At 45.6% G+C, this 21259-nt stretch overlaps 1 protein-coding gene across 2 annotated transcripts in view; it reads left to right on the top strand.

The window, feature by feature from the left end:
• Positions 1 to 21259, top strand: part of ARFGEF1 (ADP ribosylation factor guanine nucleotide exchange factor 1) — a 456734-nt gene that overhangs the window by 32025 nt on the left and 403450 nt on the right. For both annotated transcript variants that reach the window (XM_030215298.1, XM_030215307.1), the window contains exons 4-5: positions 14416 to 14562; positions 15995 to 16174. In XM_030215298.1, coding sequence (XP_030071158.1) covers positions 14416 to 14562; positions 15995 to 16174 — 327 coding nt within the window. The remainder of the gene's footprint in view (positions 1 to 14415; positions 14563 to 15994; positions 16175 to 21259) is intronic.

Here is a 21259-nt window from a genome sequence, read left to right as displayed (position 1 = left end):
CTTGGGAGGACCTTAGTATCCTTGGCGGTGTGTGGAGGATCATCCTATTCTTCAGATACTCGGGGCCATTTCCTTTGAGGGCCTTGAAGATCAGACGTAGAGTTTTAAATTTAGCCCTGTATTGTACTGGTAGCCAATGAAGTTTTTGTGAAAATGGTGTGATGTCGTCACGTCACTTGCAACCTTCTATGAGTCTTGCTGCTGCATTCTGAATCAACTGGAGCTGGTGCAGGCCCTTTGTAATCAGACCATTGTATAGTGCATTGCAGTAATCCAGTCTTGATGTTACCATGGCATGCACAACTGGGATTTACCTTCTCGATGTAAGGAGAGAGGCAGAGTAGCTGTTGCAAAAAGTAGATAGGAATAATAGGAATAAGACAGTCCCTATTTAGTTTACACACTTAATGGAATCGGGCCACTCAGAAATTATGGGACATAGTCTGGGTCTCGGGGATTTTCTCTTTTTGTGGTTGGATCAGTTCAATTTGATGAAAGGTATCGTTTTTAAAAATTCCTTTTCTATATATTGTTCTCTGCACAGATGCACCCAGACTGGGATGACGGCTTGTGTAGATAGATTTCACACGAGATCTTTGGTCTGCTCAGGAGAGACTTCAGATAAATTTCGTGGTTCTCAGGGCAGTGCGGAATACTGTAAGAGCTTTCAGAGACTGGATGGTCGACAAAATAATCCTAGTTGAGATAGAGAACAAAATAACCATGTCAGCAAGCAGAGAGGAACAGGATCTTCTGTGTTGAAGGACTCTCAGATTATGGAACTGGGCCATCTCTAGAGGGATGACGTTTGCTCATGTAACTGGCAGAGAATAAACATGTGGATAAAAGTGAGCCAGTTGATGCAGTATATCTTGATTTTCAGAAAGCTTTTGATAAAGTTCCTCATGAGAGACTACTGAGAAAATTAGAGTCTTGGGATAGGAGACAAGGTTCTGGTGTGGATTAGGAATTGGTTATTGGACAGAAAACAGAGGGTAGCATTAAATGGTCATTTCTCTCAGTTGAGTAGGGCGAACAGTGGAGTTCCACAGGGATCTGTACTGTGACTGGTACCATTTAACATATTTTTAAATGATTTGAAAATCGGAACGATGAGTGAGCTGATCACATTTGCAGATGATACAAAACTATTCAAGGTTGTTAAAACACATGCGGACTGTAAAATATTGCAGGAAGACCTTAGGAAATTGGAAGACTGGGCATCCAAATGGCAGATGAAATTTAATGTGGACAAACGCAAAGTGATGCACATTGGATAGAATAATCCGAATCATAGTTACCTGATGCTAGGGTCCACCTTTGGAGTCAGCGCTTGAGAAAATGGTCTTGGTATCGTTGTAGATAATACGCTGAAATCTTCTGCTCAGTGTGCGGCGGCCACTTAGCAGAAGATTGGAAGGAATTAATAGGAAAGGGATGGTGAATAAGACCGAAAATACTCTATAATGCCTTTGTATCGCTCCATGGTTCATCCGCACCTTGAGTATTGCATTCAGTTCTGGTCACAGTATCTCAAAAAAGATATAGCAGAATTAGAAAAGGTTCAAAGAAGAGCGACCAAAATGATAAAGGGGATGGAACTCCTCTCGTATGAAGAAAGGCTAAAGAGGTTAGTGCTGTTCAGCACAGATGAGGGGAGATATGATTATGATTGAGGTCTACAAAATCCTGAGTGGTGTAGAACGAGTAAAAGTAAATCGATTTTTTACTCGTTCTAAAAGTACAAAGACTAGGGGACATTCGAGGAAGTTAAATGGAAATATTTTTAAAACAAATAGGAGGAAATATTTTTTCACTCAACAAATAGTTAAGCTCTGGAACTCTTTGCTGGAGGATGTGGTAACAGCAGTTAGCGTATCTGGGTTCAAAAAAGGTTGGACAAATTCCTGGAGGAATAGTCCATAGTCTGCTATTAAGACAGACATGGGAAGCAACTGCTTTCCCTGGAATTTGTAGTATGGAGTGTTGCCACGATTTGAGTTTCTGCCAGGTACTTGTGACCTGGCTTGGCCTCTGTTTGGAAAAGAGGATACTGTGTTAGATGGACCATTGGTCTGACCCAGTATGGCTACTCTTATGTTCTGGCTTATTATTTTTATTATTACACTGGGATTTATATTCTGCCTATAACTTTTCAGTTCAAGGTCTGATTATAACAAGAGGTACTAGATTAGAAATCTAGGAATTACAATTTAATAAACAACCAATAATACTAAGAAGCCTATTAATTTCATTGACAACCAGAGGGTATAGAATCGATAACACAAAATAAAAGATTTTAGTTTTTTCCTAAATAATAAATAATGTTGACGGTCTCAAAGTTAACTGAAGAGAATTCCATAATGTAGCCATCTGATATTGTAAAATGGAAGAAAAATGCTTAATTGATTTTATCCCACTAACATTTGGAAAACCCAATAAGAAATGATTGCAAATATTATATTTAGAACATTAATTCTGCAAAAGTGTAGTCAAGTTTATCATATAAGAAGGTACCTCACCAAACAAAATTTTAAAAACAGTAACATTCAGTATAAAATGAATACGTGCCATAATTGGTAGCCAGTTTAATTTTAAGTAGAAATTTTTAACTGAGTCATATTTTGATAAACCATAGATTAATCTCACAGCTGTATTCTGTAACAATTGTAAACAATTGATCACTGTTTTAGAACAGCAAACCAGCACAATATTGTAGTAATCAAATTGGGGCAATAACAAAGACTGTACTAAGATTCTAAATATATCTCTGGAATAATTTTTTAATGGATCTATATTTGGAGTGGAGGAGTACCCTAATGGTTTGAGCAGCAAGCTGAGAACCAGGTAAAACTTGCTTAGATCTTTCAGGCTCTTTGTGATCTTGGGCAAGTTGCATAACCCTCCACTGCTTTAGGTAAAGACTTAATTTCTTGTCTCCAGAGGACTTATAAGCTGTACCTGAATATAACTTGCCTTGAGCTACAACTTAAAGGCATGAGCTTAATCTAAAATCCCTTCCTTTCCTTTCCACTAACAGTCTTATGGAAAGACCCTAGAACCCTTTCCCTGTCTCGCACAAAACCTGTTTGAATACCCTATAAATCTCTCTGAGTCTTGATTTAAAGCCTAACTGTATTACTGTCCACCTTAGTGTATATACTTGAATATAAACTGAGATTTTTGGCCAAAAAATGGCCCTCATTACATCATTGAATCAACACGAACGTACCTAAATCTGCACTACCTAAGCTGCAAAGGACTCAAACACAAATCAGCTTACGCATCTAGTTTCTCCTACATAACCACACAACTGTGGAACGCATTACCAAAAGCCTTGAAAACTACGTATGACCACCTAAACTTCTGGAAAAAAACTAAAACTGAACCTGTTTAAAAAGGCATACCCTACCAGTCCAACATAAAGGCCTGATCTCTGCAACACAACAAAACTAAAGTACGTAATGGACATAACACAACTCTTCCGTTGTACGATTCCTTAATGTGGCTGTGCCACATGAACTTTATCTTACCACAATATCACTTTGTATTTATTTACAACGGAGACTGCAAACGCCTCTCTGGTACTATGTAAGCCACATTGAGCCTACAAATAGGTGAGAAAATGTGGGATACAAATGTAACAAATATATAATATATATATAAATATTTATCTTGGTTTACATTCAAGCCTTCCTGTGGTATTCGGCATTTCTCCCCTCTCCCATGCTGTCCAGTATTCTTCCCCCTCCCCTTCCTTTCTTCCCTCCCTCCTCTCCCCACAAACTGAGGATGCCCCTCCCCTAGGCCTGTCGTATAGTCCTGGTGGTCTAGTTGAGAATCGGGGCAGGACCAAGCCCAACTGACTCCTGCCTATGCATCTTCAGTCAAAATGGCTGCTGTGACTTGTAGTGGCAGTCTTGCAAGATTGCTGTTGGAGATTGCGGCAGCCATTTTGGGATTGGAGCTGGCATGGGCAGTATGCTCCTACCCATGCTGGCTTCAATCCCAAAATGGCTGCCACAACCTCCAACAGCAATCTTGCAAGACTTCTGCTGGAAACTACAGCAGCCTCTTTCAACTGAGGAATGCAGCATAGGCAGAGCAAGTAGGACTCACATCTGCACCGACTCTGTACTAGATCACCAGGACTATATCGTAGGCTCAAGTTTTTTGTTTTTTTTTTTGGGGGGGGGGCGCTACGAGTAGGATGATTTTATATTTGAGTATATATGGTAATCAGCGCCTGTCACCACCATGTAGAAGGGAAATCTATTTCTGAATAGCCTTGCCATATGGGGCTTGCTTTAATTGAAGCCTCAGATCAAACCACTTGCTGTGTCGTTGAAACTTGAACACTGTTCTAACCCAGCTGATGAAAAATCTGAGACACTAGACTCCTGTAACCTGAAGTACCTGACCTGGAAGGTCTTATTTTTGATGGCAGGCAGTTCAGCGGGCAGAGTTTTGGTGAGTTCCAGGCCTTAGTGATTTGTTCCAGTTGAAGATTTTCAGCAATAGGTTGGTTCTGCGCACCTGTTCAGATTTCCGTCCTAAGCTTTTGTCAGATTTCCATGTTCACCAGGCATTCATCATTTCCAGCATTTTTGCCTAAGCCACATTCACACAGTAACGAACATGTCTTACACACTTGTATTGCAAACAGTCCTTTGTCTTCTACTTGGAGTGTACATGTATTCTCCGAGGACAAGCAGGCTGCTTGTTCTCACTGATGGGTGACGTCCACGGCAGCCCCTCCAATCGGAATCTTCACTAGCAAAGTCCTTTGCTAGCCCTCGCGCGCCCGCGCGCACCGCGCATGCGCGGCCGTCTTCCCGCCCGAAACCGGCTTGAGCCGGCCAGTCTTCTTTTGTCCGCACTCGGTACGGTCGTATTTTTCGCTGTGTCGAGCCCCGGAGAGTCGACCTCGCGCGTCCATATTGTTGAACGTGTTTTTTTCTTCGGAAAAGCTTTTCTTGTACTCGGGAAGTGCTCCGGAACCCCTCCACCGGGTTTCGTTTCAATCCTCCCCGTATTTCCAGCTTTTGGCCCCGATAAGTTTTCTTTCGTCGTCGGGGTAGGCCTCTTTTCGGCCTCGGTCGAGATTTTCTCCCTCTAAAGTTTTTGGTGCTCTTTTTCCGTCATTTCGGACTTTGATTTCGCCGGCGTGATTTTTCCGCCCATGACATCGAAGCCTTCCAGCGGCTTCAAGAAGTGCACCCAGTGCGCCCGGGTTATCTCGCTCACTGATCGACACTCGTCGTGTCTTCAGTGTCTGGGGGCCGAGCACCGCCCTCAGAACTGCAGTCTGTGTTCCCTGCTTCAAAGGCGGACTCAGGTAGCGAGACTAGCCCAGTGGAACGTGTTGTTCTCGGGCTCTTCGTCGGCATCGGCACCGGGATCTTCGAGTGCATCGACGTCGTCAGCGTCCAGACCATCTTCCTCGGCCGCCCTTGCATCGAGTGCATCGAGGCATCGGGCCTCTGCATCGGCGCCGAGACATCGGATAGCTGCATCGACGTCGGTGGTACCGGGACCTCGTCTGCTGATGTCGTCGGACGGTGGTGCATCGTCAGGAGTGCAGGTGAGGGCTGTCCATTCCCCTGCTGGTGGCGGTGAGCCTTCGGGTGGGTCTCCTCCCACCCTGAGGGCTCCTGCGGTACAGCCCCCCCGAGACCGACCTTCTTCGGCCTCGGCCCCGAGGAAGCGACGGATGGATTCTACGTCCTCCTCGTCTGTGCCGGGGAGCTCCGGTGACATGCTTCGGAAGAAGTCGAAGAAGCATCGACACCGGTCTCCTCCCCGCGTCGGCACCGAGAGCTCTGGGTCGCCGAGGGATTCGGCACCCAGCAGGCATCGGCACCGAGAGGACCGCTCACCCTCTGTCCAAGAGGTGTCGATGCGCTCCACTCTGGACAGCCCGGAACAGCCTCCTCGCCCGGAACAGGTCCTGACGTCGACGCCTGCATCGACCTCACAGCCTTTCTCTGCAGCCGCTCTAAACGAGAGCCTCCGGGCCGTTCTCCCAGAGATTCTGGGAGAGCTGTTGCGCCCTACCCCTCCGGTACCGGCGGTGCTTGCGCCTCCGGTACCATCGAGCGTGGCGCCGGCTGGCCCATCGCCCAGGTTGAGGTCCCCGACGTCGGTACCGCGTGCGGTGCCGGCAGCGGCCACCTCCCAGGAAGGCTCCCCGACTACGTCGGCGGAGGGAGCTTCGCCGATGCGGGCGAGGGAGTCTACCTCTCGACGCCCCCATCGTGGACGTGGCTCCACTGAGTCGAGCAGGGCGAGGTTGCAGACACAGGTTCGTGAACTTGTGTCTGACACCGAGGGTGAGGCCTCGTGGGAGGAAGAGGAAGATCCTAGATATTTCTCTGACAAGGAGTCTGAGGGTCTTCCTTCTGATCCCACTCCCTCTCCTGAAAGACAGCTTTCTCCTCCCGAGAGTCTGTCTTTTGCTTCCTTTGTCCGGGAGATGTCTACGGCCATCCCCTTCCCGGTGGTTGTGGAGGACGAGCCCAGGGCTGAAATGTTTGAGCTCCTGGACTATCCTTCTCCACCTAAGGAAGCGTCCACCGTTCCCTTGCACCATGTCCTAAAAAAGACATTGCTTGCGAACTGGACGAAACCCTTAACTAATCCCCACATTCCCAAGAAGATCGAGTCCCAGTACCGGATCCATGGGGACCCAGAGCTGATGCGCACTCAGTTGCCTCATGACTCTGGAGTTGTGGATTTGGCCCTAAAGAAGGCTAAGAGTTCTAGGGAACATGCTTCGGCGCCCCCGGGCAAGGACGCTAGAACCTTAGACTCCTTTGGGAGGAAGGCCTACCATTCCTCTATGCTCGTGTCCAAGATCCAGTCTTACCAGCTCTACACGAACATACACATGCGGAACAATGTGCGGCAGTTGGCGGGCTTGGTTGATGCTCTTCCCCCTGAGCAAGCCAAGCCTTTTCAGGAGGTGGTCAGGCAGCTGAAGGCGTGCAGAAAATTCCTGGCCAGAGGAGTTTATGACACTTTTGATGTTGCGTCCAGGGCCGCTGCTCAAGGTGTGGTGATGCGCAGGCTCTCATGGCTGCGTGCCGCCGACCTGGAGAATAGAATCCAGCAGCGGATTGCGGACTCGCCTTGCCGTGCGGACAACATTTTTGGCGAAAAAGTCGAACAGGTGGTAGAGTCTCTCCACCAGCGGGACACCGCATTCGACAAATTCGCCCGCCGGCAGCCTTCAGCTTCTACCTCTACAGGTAGACGATTTTTCGGAGGAAGGAAGACTGTTCCCTACTCTTCTGGCAAGCGTAGGTACAATCCTCCTTCCCGACAGCCTGCGGCCCAGGCTAAGCCCCAGCGCGCTCGCTCTCGTCAGCAGCATGCGACTCAGCAAGGCCCCGCGGCTCCCCAGCAAAAGCAAGGGGCGAGCTTTTGACTGGCTCCAGCAGAGCATAGCCGACATCCAAGTGTCCGTGCCGGGCGACCTGCCAGTCGGAGGGAGGTTGAAAGCTTTTCACCGAAGGTGGCCTCTCATAACCTCCGATCAGTGGGTTCTGCAAATAGTCCGGCAGGGGTACACCCTCAATTTGACCTCAAAACCTCCAAATTGTCCACCGGGAGCTCAGTCTTACAGCTTCCAGCACAAGAGGGTACTTGCAGAGGAACTCTCCGCCCTTCTCAGCGCCAATGCGGTCGAGCCCGTGCCATCCGGGCAAGAAGGGCTGGGATTCTATTCCAGGTACTTCCTTGTGGAAAAGAAAACAGGGGGGATGCGTCCCATCCTAGACCTAAGGGCCCTGAACAAATATCTCGTAAAAGAAAAGTTCAGGATGCTTTCCCTGGGCACCCTTCTCCCCATGATTCAGCAAAACGATTGGCTATGCTCTCTGGACTTGAAGGATGCCTACACACATATCCCGATACTGCCAGCTCACAGACAGTATCTGCGATTTCAGTTGGGCACACGCCACTTCCAGTACTGTGTGCTACCCTTTGGGCTCGCCTCTGCGCCCAGGGTGTTCACAAAGTGCCTAGCTGTGGTAGCAGCGGCACTTCGCAGGCTGGGAGTACACGTGTTCCCATATCTCGACGATTGGCTGGTAAAGAACACGTCCGAGGCAGGAGCCCTGCAGTCCATGCAGATGACTATTCGCCTTCTGGAGCTACTGGGGTTTGTGATAAATTACCCAAAGTCCCATCTTCTTCCAGTGCAGAACCTCGAATTCATAGGAGCCCTGCTGGATTCTCGGACGACTCGCGCCTATCTCCCAGAGACGAGAGCCAACAACTTGTTGTCCCTCGTCTCCCGGGTGCGGGCGTCCCAGGAGATCACAGCTCGGCAGATGTTGAGATTGCTGGGCCATATGGCCTCCACAGTTCATGTGACTCCCATGGCCCGCCTTCACATGAGATCTGCTCAATGGACCCTAGCCTCCCAGTGGTATCAGGCCGCTGGAGGTCTAGAGGACGTGATCCACCTGTCCACGAGTTTTCTCGAATCCCTGTATTGGTGGACGATTTGGACCAATTTGACTCTGGGACGTCCCTTCCAAATTCCTCAGCCACAAAAAGTGCTGACCACGGATGCGTCTCTCCTGGGATGGGGAGCTCATGTCGATGGGCTTCACACCCAAGGAAGCTGGTCCCTCCAAGAACGCGATCTACAGATCAATCTTCTGGAGTTACGAGCGATCTGGAACGCTCTGAAGGCTTTCAGAGATCGGCTGTCCCACCAAATTATTCAAATTCAGACAGACAACCAGGTTGCCATGTACTATGTAAACAAGCAGGGGGGCACCGGATCTCGCCCCCTGTGTCAGGAAGCCGTCAGCATGTGGACCTGGGCTCGCCGGTACGGCATGGTGCTCCAAGCCACATATCTGGCAGGCGTAAACAACAGTCTGGCCGACAGGTTGAGCAGGATTATGCAACCTCACGAGTGGTCGCTCAGCTCCCGAGTGGTGCGCCAGATCTTCCAAGCGTGGGGCACCCCCTTGGTGGATCTCTTCGCATCTCGAGCAAACCACAAAGTCCCTCAGTTCTGTTCCAGGCTTCAGGCCACCGGCAGACTGGCGTCGGATGCCTTCCTCCTCGATTGGGGGGAGGGCCTGCTGTATGCTTATCCTCCCATTCCTCTGGTGGGGAAGACTTTGTTGAAACTCAAGCAAGACCGAGGCACCATGATCCTGATTGCTCCTTTTTGGCCGCGTCAGATCTGGTTCCCTCTTCTTCTGGAGTTATCCTCCGAAGAACCGTGGAGATTGGAGTGTTTTCCGACCCTCATCACGCAGGACGAAGGGGCTCTTCTGCATCCCAACCTCCGGTCCCTGGCTCTCACGGCCTGGATGTTGAGGGCGTAGATTTTGCCTCTTTGGGTCTGCCAGAGGGTGTCTCCCGTATCTTGCTTGCTTCCAGGAAAGACTCCACTAAGAGAAGTTACTTCTTTCATTGGAGGAGGTTTGCCGTCTGGTGTGACAGCAAGGCCCTAGATCCTCGCTCTTGTCCTACACAGACCCTGCTTGAATACCTTCTGCACTTGTCTGAGTCTGGTCTTAAGACCAACTCCGTAAGGGTTCATCTTAGTGCAATCAGTGCATACCATTACCAAGTGGAAGGTAAGCCGATCTCAGGACAGCCTTTAGTTGTTCGCTTCATGAGAGGTTTGCTTTTGTCAAAGCCCCCTGTCAAGCCTCCTACAGTGTCATGGGATCTCAATGTCGTTCTCACCCAGCTGATGAAACCTCCTTTTGAGCCACTGAATTCCTGCCATCTGAAGTACTTGACCTGGAAGGTCATTTTCTTGGTGGCAGTTACTTCAGCTCGTAGAGTCAGTGAGCTTCAGGCCCTGGTAGCCCAGGCCCCTTACACCAAATTTCATCATAACAGAGTAGTCCTCCGCACTCACCCTAAGTTCCTGCCAAAGGTCGTGTCGGAGTTCCATCTGAACCAGTCAATTGTCTTGCCAACATTCTTTCCCCGTCCTCATTCCTGCCCTGCTGAACGTCAGCTGCACACATTGGACTGCAAGAGAGCATTGGCCTTCTACCTGGAGCGGACACAGCCCCACAGACAGTCCGCCCAATTGTTTGTTTCTTTTGATCCCAATAGGAGGGGAGTGGCTGTAGGGAAACGCACCATATCCAATTGGCTAGCAGATTGCATTTCCTTCACTTACGCCCAGGCGGGGCTGGCTCTTGAGGGTCATGTCACGGCTCATAATGTTAGAGCCATGGCTGCGTCGGTAGCCCACTTGAAGTCAGCCTCCATTGAAGAAATTTGCAAAGCTGCGACGTGGGCTTCTGTCCACACATTCACATCCCATTACTGCCTGCAGCAGGATACCCGACGCAACAGTCGGTTCGGGCAGTCAGTTCTTCAGAACCTGTTTGGGCTTTAGGATCCAACTCCACCCCCGAGGGCCCTGTTTGTTCTGTTCCAGGCTACACTCTCAGTTAGTTGGTAAATTTTTTTAGGTCAATTTCTGTTATGTCCTCGCCGTTGCGAGGCCCAATTGACCATGGTTGTTGTTTTGAGTGAGCCTGGGGGCTAGGGATACCCCATCAGTGAGAACAAGCAGCCTGCTTGTCCTCGGAGAAAGCGAATGCTACATACCTGTAGAAGGTATTCTCCGAGGACAGCAGGCTGATTGTTCTCACAAACCCGCCCGCCTCCCCTTTGGAGTTGTGTCTTCCCTTGAGAGTTTGTCTTGCTACATACTGGACTGGCCGGCTCGAGCCGGTTTCGGGCGGGAAGACGGCCGCGCATGCGCGGTGCGCGCGGGCGCGCGAGGGCTAGCAAAGGACTTTGCTAGTGAAGATTCCGATTGGAGGGGCTGCCGTGGACGTCACCCATCAGTGAGAACAATCAGCCTGCTGTCCTCGGAGAATACCTTCTACAGGTATGTAGCATTCGCTCTGTCTGCAAGGGTCCATTGGATGATGCCAGCCTATTGTGAGGACTTATATCATTCTATCTATGGAAACACCTGCTACAGATAAGTAACCTTGTTATCTGTAGTTGCATATGCCATATATTTTTTTTTGCTTCCAAAACAAGTTTTCTTGAGTAAGCCATTTAAAAGATTTTTCTTCTTTCCTTTTGTATGTTCTTTGTTTGGCTTTTTTAAGTACTCTTACAGGTCAGGAAGGGAGATAAACCTACTCAGAATTTTATGCAGTTTTCATAAATGTTTTTTCCTTCATACATAAAAGCATTTTGAAATTCTTAATATTGTAAATTTGAACTGTCTGCCAGTTGAGTGATAAGTTTCCTCATTTTTGGGAGTTTCTAACATGTAACATAGGATCCTGTTTACTAGGGCTGTATATTTAACGCGTTAACGCAATTAATTCACTAAATGTTTAGCGTTAAAAATGTTAACACAGTTTACACATTCCTTTCCCTCCCCATCCCCCAAATGTAGTTTTGCTCCGTCATCTCCCTGTCCTCTCCCCCTCCCACTGGCTTACTCATTTTAGATGGTCTGGAGCTCATGCGCCGATCCCCTGCTTCTCTCTTCACCGTGGCTGTAGTGGAAGCAAGCAAAACACAGGCGCAGGGATGTACCCCTCTGCATGCTGCCGCTGGCTCTGCCAGACCCAGAAACAGGAAGTTAGTTATATAACTTTCTGTTTCTGGGTGTGGCACAGCCAGCGGCAGCACACAGAGGGGAACGTCCCCGTGCCTGTCTTTTGCTTGTTGCCACTACAGCTATGGTGAAGAGAAACTGGGGGATTGGTGCACGAGCTCCAGACCGTCTATAACTACCTGTTTCTGGGTCCTGCAGAGCCAGTGCCAGTACGCAGAGGGTAACGTCCCTGCGCCTTTGTTTTGCTTGCTGCCACGTCAGCCATGGTGAGAGAAGCAGGGGATTGGCGCACGAGCTCCAGACCATCTAAAATGAGTAAACCAGCGGAAGGGGGAGAGGACAGGGAGACAAGATGGGGCAAAGCTGGATACAGGAACTGAGGGAAGAGACAAGGCAACTCAGGATATGGAGGATGAGGAGAGACCGGGAAATACAGGATATGGGGATGCGGTAAGACGGGGCAGTACACACTATGGGGGAGTGAAGAGAGACAGAGCAGTGCACACTATGGAGAGGGGAAAAGATGGGTCAATGCAGGATATAGGGGAGACAAGGCAATAATAGATGGTTGGGGGTGAGGGAGAGAGAGGTGGGGCAGGGAGGGATGATGGTTTTGTTTTTGTGGTGGTAGTAGTGGTGGGGAAAGGAGGAGAGACGGAGTGATGGTAGATGGTTGGGGGCGGGACCGAGAGACGGAGTAATGTTGGATGGTGATGGTGTATGAGAGGGAAGAGATGGATGATACTGAACGTGGGGGGGGGGGGAGGAGAGAGACAAGTGATGCTGGATGGTGAGAGCCAAAAGAGAGAGGTGGGTTGATGGTTGATGATCGAGAGAGAGGAGCAATGCTTGATGGTTGGGGAAAGAGGGAGAGAAAGGGTGATGCTGGGTGGAAGGGGAAGAGAGGGATAGATGTGGAATTGGGATTGAAAGAAAGAAGGGAGATGGTGGACTTGAACAGAAGGTAGAAGGGAAGAGAGGGGAAATGCACATAGATGACAGAGAAAGGAAGAGAAGGGAGGATTTACAGCCCATGAGTGGAGGGAAAGGGAAGAGTTGGAAACTAGATAGACATGAGAAGGATGCAGAAAAATGGAAGAAAGTTGTGAAAGATGGATATATAGGGATGCCATAGCATGAAGAAGAAAGGAGGAGAGAAAAGATATAGTGAATGGACAGGAGATCCTGGAAACAGAGTTCAGAACACACCAGACCACACCAGACCACAAAGGTAAGACATTTTTTTTTTCAAGTTTAGTAATTGAAACTTCTCAATTCTGAGAATTTACTTCTTGCTGTCTGTATTTTGTACTTAACAGGAGGAAATGTGAGTGGGGACGTTTTAACGTGATTTATCACACGATCAAAATTTTTAATAATGGCCGACGCGCGATTACAATTTTTAATCGATGACCAGCCCTTCTGTTTACTAATCTGTGCTAACTGTTAGTGCGGATATTTATATGTGCTAACAGTTAATATGGGCGGTGCACTAACAATATGGTGTCTTAGCAGTTAATGTTTGGTAATTTCCATGTTACCATAGAGCAGGGTGGAAAATGGGCAGGGAGTGAAACTTAAAGTTAACATGGCAGATAAAGTCACTTGAATATGTATAACCAACTGCATCACATTTTCTGCTATTTAATTAACACAGTAAAGAATTTTTCTCTGTGTTAACTGAATCGAAGCATGTTGGGTATACCCCAGAAATTTAAAGTAGAGGTCTTGCAGTTGCTGTATGTCAGTTTTGGCTTTTAGCCCCAGTAACTGAAAAATCTCAAACACTTTAGTAAATAGACTCTGTAATAGGCCTACCAAAGGAGCAAGGAGGCTTGTACCTTTCAGCACACGGTCAGTGAGAACTGTAGAAAATGGAAGCAACTAAGGACCATAATGATGTGTTTTCATGTTGCCCTTGTAATTATTGAATGTTAAAGGCATTTATCCCTGCAATTATTTTTGAACCTGAAATGTTTTTGTTTTTCTTCCTTAAGTTCTTAGAACAACCCGGTTTCACCCTGTAGTTTTGTTAGTTTCAAGATGGAACTGTGATTAGAGCAAGGGTTCTCAACGCAGTCCTCAGAACACACCCAGCCAGTCAGGGTTTCAAGATATCCACAATGAATATGTATGAGAGAGACTTATATACAGTAAATGCAGTGCATTCAAATTTATCCATGCATATTTATTGTGGATATCTTGAAAACCAGACTGGCTGAGTATGACTTGAGGACTGTGTTGAGAACCCCTGTATTTTAGACTCATGATGTAGGTATAACAGAAATATGTTTTTATTTCATCATATTCCAGCAATATCTTAAGATTGACTTATATCCATTGGATCTAATAATTTTCTTAAAGGGAAAGGTGAGAGAGAAAATTAGGACTTGTTAGGTTGTGCTTTCATCAGAAATTGGATGCCATTTTATTTCTTAATAGAAACAACTATAGATTGCTATTCGCCTCCAACTCTCTTACCCTAAATTTAAAGTCCTGTTAAACATTTATTTGAAAAGCCTATACAATTCACATGGGACCAGATAGTCCTTGAGGGATTCACTAACTCCTCATTCTTCCCTCCCTAAGAGAATCTGTCCTTTACTACTTTCTTTTACCTCCTCCTTTCCTTTCCTATAATGAGATGCTGTTGTTTTCTACCTACTTTATTTTATATATTATTGTACATTGCCTTGTGATTCATTAACTCTTAATAAATCATATATGCTTTACAATTTAGATACTTCACAGTCAAGTTTTGGTGAAAAGTTCTGTTCTAAATCCATACTGTAATTGTTGTTCAGTTGTAAACCTTTTTATTCTTTTTCATTTAGAAACTTATAGCGTATGGACATCTGACGGGCAGCGCACCAGACAGTACCACGCCGGGCAAAAAATTAATTGATAGAATTATTGAAACAATATGTGGCTGTTTTCAGGGTCCACAAACAGACGAAGGGGTTCAATTACAAATAATAAAGGTATATTCCGATGAAAACAAGCTGGGATTTGGTGACTAGCATTTTCCTGTCATAACCTGTCAGCTTTTGTTTCTGACAAAATAGGAAAAGATTAAAAGGCTTCAAAAGAGGTTTTAAAAATACTCTTTTTCAAGATGATATTGTGCTTTTCTGTTCCTTTTGAAAACAGACAGGTACTTGAAAAAGGGGAGAGATTGTTGTAATAGCTTCCATGCTGAAGGGATGGTGTCAAGATTGTTAAAATGAAAAATTGAAAATTGTTGATAGATGTTTACAGCAGGGCTTCCCAAGCTTGTCTTGGTGATCCTACAGTCAGTTGAGTTTCCATATGCACATTTATTTCATGCATATTCATTGTTGGATCCCCTGTAAACTTTACTGAGTATGGAGTAAGCACAGATTTGGAATCCCTGAAGCAGCAAAAGACAGCATATAACTGACCTATCCTACTAATACAAATCCTGTTGAATTGTCATGGACTATGTTTTGTTTCACATTGCATGTTTGTTGCTACATCATGATTATAAACAAGTAACATACTGTCACAGTTGGATCCTTAAACATTAAAAAGATGTAAAACTGCTTCAGGTCTAAAAGAATTTAAAAAAATAGCCAAATGGAAACACTAAAATAAGATAATTTGTCAAAGTATCTTCAAACTTTCCTTTTAAAGCAAATATGATAGTCATTTTAAAATTACTGCCTTTGTTTGAGTCTCATCATGTCCAGTGCATCCCAAAATCATTCTCCAAGTTTAGAAATTAAAATGGCGTAATATAACCCCCCCCCCACCAATGGCCTAGTTCCACACCAAATTTTCCTGAACGAGGTCCAGCTTTATAAGATCCATATCAGACAGGGTTAAAATCTGATGAAGATTTCAGAGAATAAGGCACATATATATAGGCAAGTTCCAGTTGTACCATAATGTAATGTACACTTGTTTTGTCATCTCTCAGTATGTTGCATCAATAAAGGAGTATTTCTATTACTTTCACATAGTATGGAAGGCATGAAAATAAACATGAAAAGACATAAAAATGAAAATACTTTCTTAAATAGACTGCAGTGATCCCATAAAATATATGATTGAAGTCTTTTTTTTTTTTTTTTGCCCGAGTTTATTTAGAATTTACTGTACCACTGATCAGGATAACCATCTAAGTGGTGTACAAAACTAAATAGAGGTACAAAGACTAGTAGACAAGTAACATGGGCAAGAGGAGACAGAGTATCTTTTAGTAAAGTTTACTGAATGTAATTGATGAATGCATATTATTTTTTATTGTCAAAATTAAAGAACTGAGTGAATTTTACAGAGTATTAAAGAAAATGTACATTTCTATATGATCATTCTTCAAAGAAATTACCTTATGGTATAGTATGTTTTCACAAATGAACAATTTGTTTTAAAAGTGTACTTTTATTTCAGGCTTTGCTTACTGCAGTAACATCCCAACATATAGAAATTCATGAAGGAACAGTGCTTCAGGCTGTGAGAACATGCTACAATATTTATCTAGCAAGCAAAAATCTAATAAATCAGACAACGGCCAAGGCTACTCTCACACAGATGCTAAATGTTATATTTGCACGTATGGAGAATCAGGCAGTAAGTATGTTCTTTTTTAGGGTATGTAATATAAAGTGCCATGTTACTACTGTGCAAGGATGCGCTTAATTTGAAGAAATACTCATTTTCAAGTATGTCTAACTTTTCATATCACAGTACTAATTGGTATTGACCAGAATAAAATAGTTCTCTGAAGAGGAGCAAAATTAGTGAAGGTGTCTATGAAATGCGTTTCCTTCTTTCTCTGCAGACAAGCAGGGTATAGTCATCCTCATATGTAGGTGATATCCATCAGAACCCAGTGCAGGAACAGCTCTCTAAGAACGTAAGAATAGCCATACTGGGTCAGACCAGTGGTCCATCTAGTCCAGTATCCTCCCTCCAACAGTGGCAAATTCAGGTCACAATTACCTGACAGAATCCCAAATAGTAGCAAGATTCGTGCTACTGATCCCAGATCCCATGGACAAGCAGTGGCTTTCCCTCTGTCTATCTCAATAGCAGACTGTGGACTTTTCCTTCAGGAACTTGTCCAGAGTTCTTTTTTAAACCCAGATACACTAACCGCTGATACCATTATCCTCTGGCAATGAGTTCCACAGCTTTCCAAGAACTTTTGAGAGTGTTCTACTGGTTTTACTGTGCATGTGCATGCTTCCCATCTACTGCTGTTGACTTGGGACCTTACCAGTCAACATTTTTTTTTTTTTTCCCATTCATTTTTATTGAAACAGAATTAACACAGAGTTACAAGATTTTAGGTACAGCGTTTACTAATCTTGGTATTCCTAAACCAAACAACAACTCTGCCAAGGTTTAAACTTTTTCCCCCTCCTACGCCTCCCCCCTTCCCATAGAAACGTGCCCACCCACCCACCCCCCCAACCCACCCTATTGCCCCCCTGCCCTCCCCCCCTCATAGGTTCAGGATACGGCTTCGAGCAGTAGGGGTAAGTGTGTCCCAAAAGGGTGCCCAAGTGGCACAAAAAATGTCCCCTTTGTCAGACGCCAAGTCCTTTATTTTCCGTTTCTCTAAAGAGCACATTTGAATCATTGCTGTACGCCACTGTGCCAGGGAGGGGCTTTCTGCATTTCTCCACAGTTGTAGTATTGTTCTCTTGCCCATCAGCACAGTGCGCTTTAAAAAGGCTTTCATTTTTGCTGGCATACACCCTGCACTTGCAAATGACTCAAATAATTGTCCTGGATCTATCTTCCATCTTGTGCACCAACAGTTAGATACTTGTAGTCCCACGTCTTTCCAAAATTTTTGCACCCCGGGACACGTCCAGAACATGTGCCCCAGGTGTGCTCCGGAAACTCCACACTTTGGACAGGAATCCACGTCTGTTATGGTTGCTCTCCAGGCCCTATACGGTGATATAAACAGTCTCAGCAAAAATTTTAGCTGCAATTCCTGCCAGGCTACATTCTCTGTAAACTTAGTCACCGATATCAACTGTCTGTGTAAGTGCTCTTCCTGTAGATTAAGTCCCAGCTCTGCATTCCATTGTTCAATTATTTTGGAAAAGTCAAAGTTCGGGGAAGATTCTCTTATAAAAGAGTGAAAGTATCTCAACGGTACTCTTTGTTGGGCCTCCAGACTCAACAGTTCAGTAAGTTTGTCCCCTATCTCCGCAGTCAAAGCTTGTTTGGGGAGAGAGGCCACGTAATGTCTCAGTTGATAATATGCAAAAACATCCACTTGATCAATATGAAATTCTGTACATATGTCCTGCAAAGTTTTCATCTCCCCCTGGTCCGTTACAACATGAAACAAGTAAGTTATCCCATGTCTTTCCCAAACCCTAAATACAACAGATGTGTCTCCTACTGGAAAGTCTGGGTTCCCTCTGACCGACAGAAGCAGTGAATTTTTACTATCTAGAGAAAGGAACCTGGTCACCCACTTCCAAGTTTGTTTTAGTGGCTGGAATATAAATCTGGCCTGGCCTAGGGTATCTCCCCGATATCCCCTTCCATGCACCCAACATGCAAAATGGGTTTTTCCAAGCATTTGTGTTTCTGTCCTTGTACAAGAAAAGTAAGATGTGGAACGAAACTAATCTGATAAGTGTCTTAGGTTGCTGGAAATGGAAAAAAGCCGCAAACTTAGGAGGCCTAACCCTCCCTTGGCCCGGGGCAGTTGTGCCCTTTTTATGTTCAGACGAGCCCTCTTTCCGTTCCATAAGTACCCATTTAATCTTTTATGTATCCACTGTTCATTCCTCCGTAACAGATATATAGGAAGCATTTGAAACTTGTATATCCACATGGGAAAAAGGATTATATTATATAACGCTACCCTCCCTAAAAGAGACAGCGGTAAACCCTGCCAACTTTTCAATGTCTGCTGTCTTCACCTTCAAAGGTTCAATGTTTAAAGTGTATATCCTCACTAAGTCCGTGGGGATCTTCACTCCTAAATAAGTAATAAAGTCTGATGCCCATTTTAGCGGAAAACAGCCTACCCACTGGTCTTTAATTGCAGGGAATAAGGGTAGTGCCTCCGATTTCTGCAAATTTAACCTAAAGCCAGAGTAAAACCCAAACTCCTCCACCGCAGAGAGCAATTTATAAAGCGATTCCTGGGGGGAAGTGAGTGTTAACAACAGGTCGTCTGCATAGGCCAGTGTCTTGACACTCTGGAATGGCAATTCTACACCCTCTATGTCTGGATCTTTCTCAATAGTACGTATCAAGGGCTCTAGATAGAGCAGGAATAATAATGGTGAAAGTGGGAAGCCTTGTCGGACCCCTGCTTGGATTTCAAAGGAAGGGGAAACAAATGAGTTAATTAATAACTTCGCTGAGGGTCTCTCATAAAGAGCCTGAAGTGCTTCCATAAACCATCCTTCCACCCCCACGTATTCCAACACCTCAAACATATAATCCCAATGCACTTTATCAAATGCTTTCTCAGCATCGAGGCCCACTATTAACAAAGGCTGTTCTATTGTATGACAGTGAGCCATAGCCAGCAATAGTTTACGTACATTTAAGGTGGAGTGTCTGCCTTTTACGAATCCCACCTGGGCCGGACTAACCAACCCTGGCATATAGTATGCGAGTCGTGCTGCCATTGCCCTTGTTAGAATTTTTAGGTCAGAGTTCATCAACGATATCGGCCTATAGGATGTTACCTGGTTACTGGGCTTTCCCGGTTTTAAAATCGGGGTAATTAAAGCTGTGTTTGTTTCTTGCGGGAAGAAACCTCTCTGAACCACAGCCTCAAAAAATTGGGAAAGATACCCCCCGACCTGTGGTGGCAGTAACTTATAGTATTCATTGGACAAGCCATCAGGGCCCGGAGTGGACCCCAGTGGGAGCGATTTTATTACCTGCTGTATTTCTTGTGCTGAAATCGGTTTCCCCAGCCGTGCCCTAGCTATCTGAGGCAACTTCGGGATGCCCGAGTCCTCCAGGTAATCTAACAATTCAGGGCCTTTCCCTTGTGGTTCGTTTGAAAAGGTTTTAGTGAAGTAGTCATAAAATATTTTAGAGATTCCCTCTTGGGAGGATATCTTGTCACCTTTGTTATCTAGCACCTCTGTAATTAATGGTCTGGTCCCCCTGTATCTTACAATATTTGCTAAGAGCCGGCCAGATTTATTTCCAAATCTCTGAAAATTTAGTTTCCCATACATTAACTGTTTTTTTGTTTGTTCATGTATTGCCGTATTCAAGGCCGCTAATGTGGCCGCTAGATTACTTTGATTTTGCAGAGTTGGCTGCCGGATACTAATTTGTTTCAGTTTTTTATATTCTTTTTCCAACCTCAGTATGGTTCCCGCCTTCTTTTTCGCTTGCGTGCACACATATGCAAAGACACCCCCTCTAAGGACTGCCTTAGAGGCTTCCCACAGCAAAATGGGTGAAGTACATGAACTTTCATTGTCACTCAGGTATTGATCCCATAAATTGACCAAATAAGTCCTAAAGTGGGTGTCACCATACAAGTGCGCAGGGAATCTCCACCTAGCTCCTAGTGCTCCAGGCAAAGTAAACTCTAGGTCTACCCAAACCATACAATGATCCGATACTACTAAGGACCCAATATCTGCTCCCTTGACCTTAAAAAACCAAGATTGGGTTATCAATATGTAGTCAATTCTAGACCAGGTTTTATGTGCTTTAGATAAGTGGGTAACTTATCCTAACTGTAGGATTCAAGGTCCTCCAGACATCCATGAGGTTAAGAGCCCTGCTCATTTGTGTCAGGACCTGCCGCGATCCCTCAGCCACTATTTCGCTGTTTCTGATACTTGACCTATCTTTCCCAGGGTCCATCACCTCATTGAAATCCCCACCCCACACCCAGGGGGCGTCTGCATAACGGTATCCTAATGCGGTCAGGTCTTGAAAAAACCGTGTGTTAGTGTCATTTGGGCCATACACTGAGCATAGATAAAAGGGAAGTCCATGCAGGACAACATGGAGCAGTAATATCCGTCCCTCTTTATCCTTGTGGATCAACTTAGCCTTACAATGGAGACCCCGTCTAATTAGGATCGCTACTCCCCTGCGGCCATTTTCAGCTGAGGAATAATAACATTCTCCAACCCATTGTCTGGTTAGTTTCTCGTGTTCTGCGTCCGACAATTTGGTCTCCTGCAGACACGCTATGTCCACTTTATGTCGTTTTAATTGTGTTAGAATTTTTGTACGCTTTACAGGAGACGAGATACCTGAAACATTCCATGAGATTATACGTTTTATGGTACTACTCGTCATATAAGGTCTCTCTTATATAGGGTGTCGGTACTCTGTGGCGTACCACCCGGGAGCCCAGCCCCTCCCAGTGGCTTCTTCTATTCTTGCTTCCCAACTGCCCCCGTCTACTATTGAAACGTATCTCCTGAATCCCCTCCCCCCGTACCCACCCCCTAAGTAAACCCCTCCCCCCCTTCCCCCCCTTTCTCCCTTGGAATCCCTTACTAACCCTCCCTGCCTTCCCCACTGTTATGCTATTCCCCATATAGGGTCAGAATCACTATTGATACTCGAGGCCCCCCAGCCCCCACTTACAGTGTTATACAGTCTACATAACATATTTCAAACCTCCTAGAAACCTCCTATAAACCCCCAGCTTTAAAGCCATAACATATCACCATTTAAAGACCA

This window comes from Microcaecilia unicolor, chromosome 1 (assembly GCF_901765095.1).
Source record: "Microcaecilia unicolor chromosome 1, aMicUni1.1, whole genome shotgun sequence".
NCBI lineage: Eukaryota > Metazoa > Chordata > Amphibia > Gymnophiona > Siphonopidae > Microcaecilia > Microcaecilia unicolor.
The sequence above is the reverse complement of the archived record's forward strand: the minus strand, read 5'-3'. Positions and strand labels throughout refer to the sequence as shown.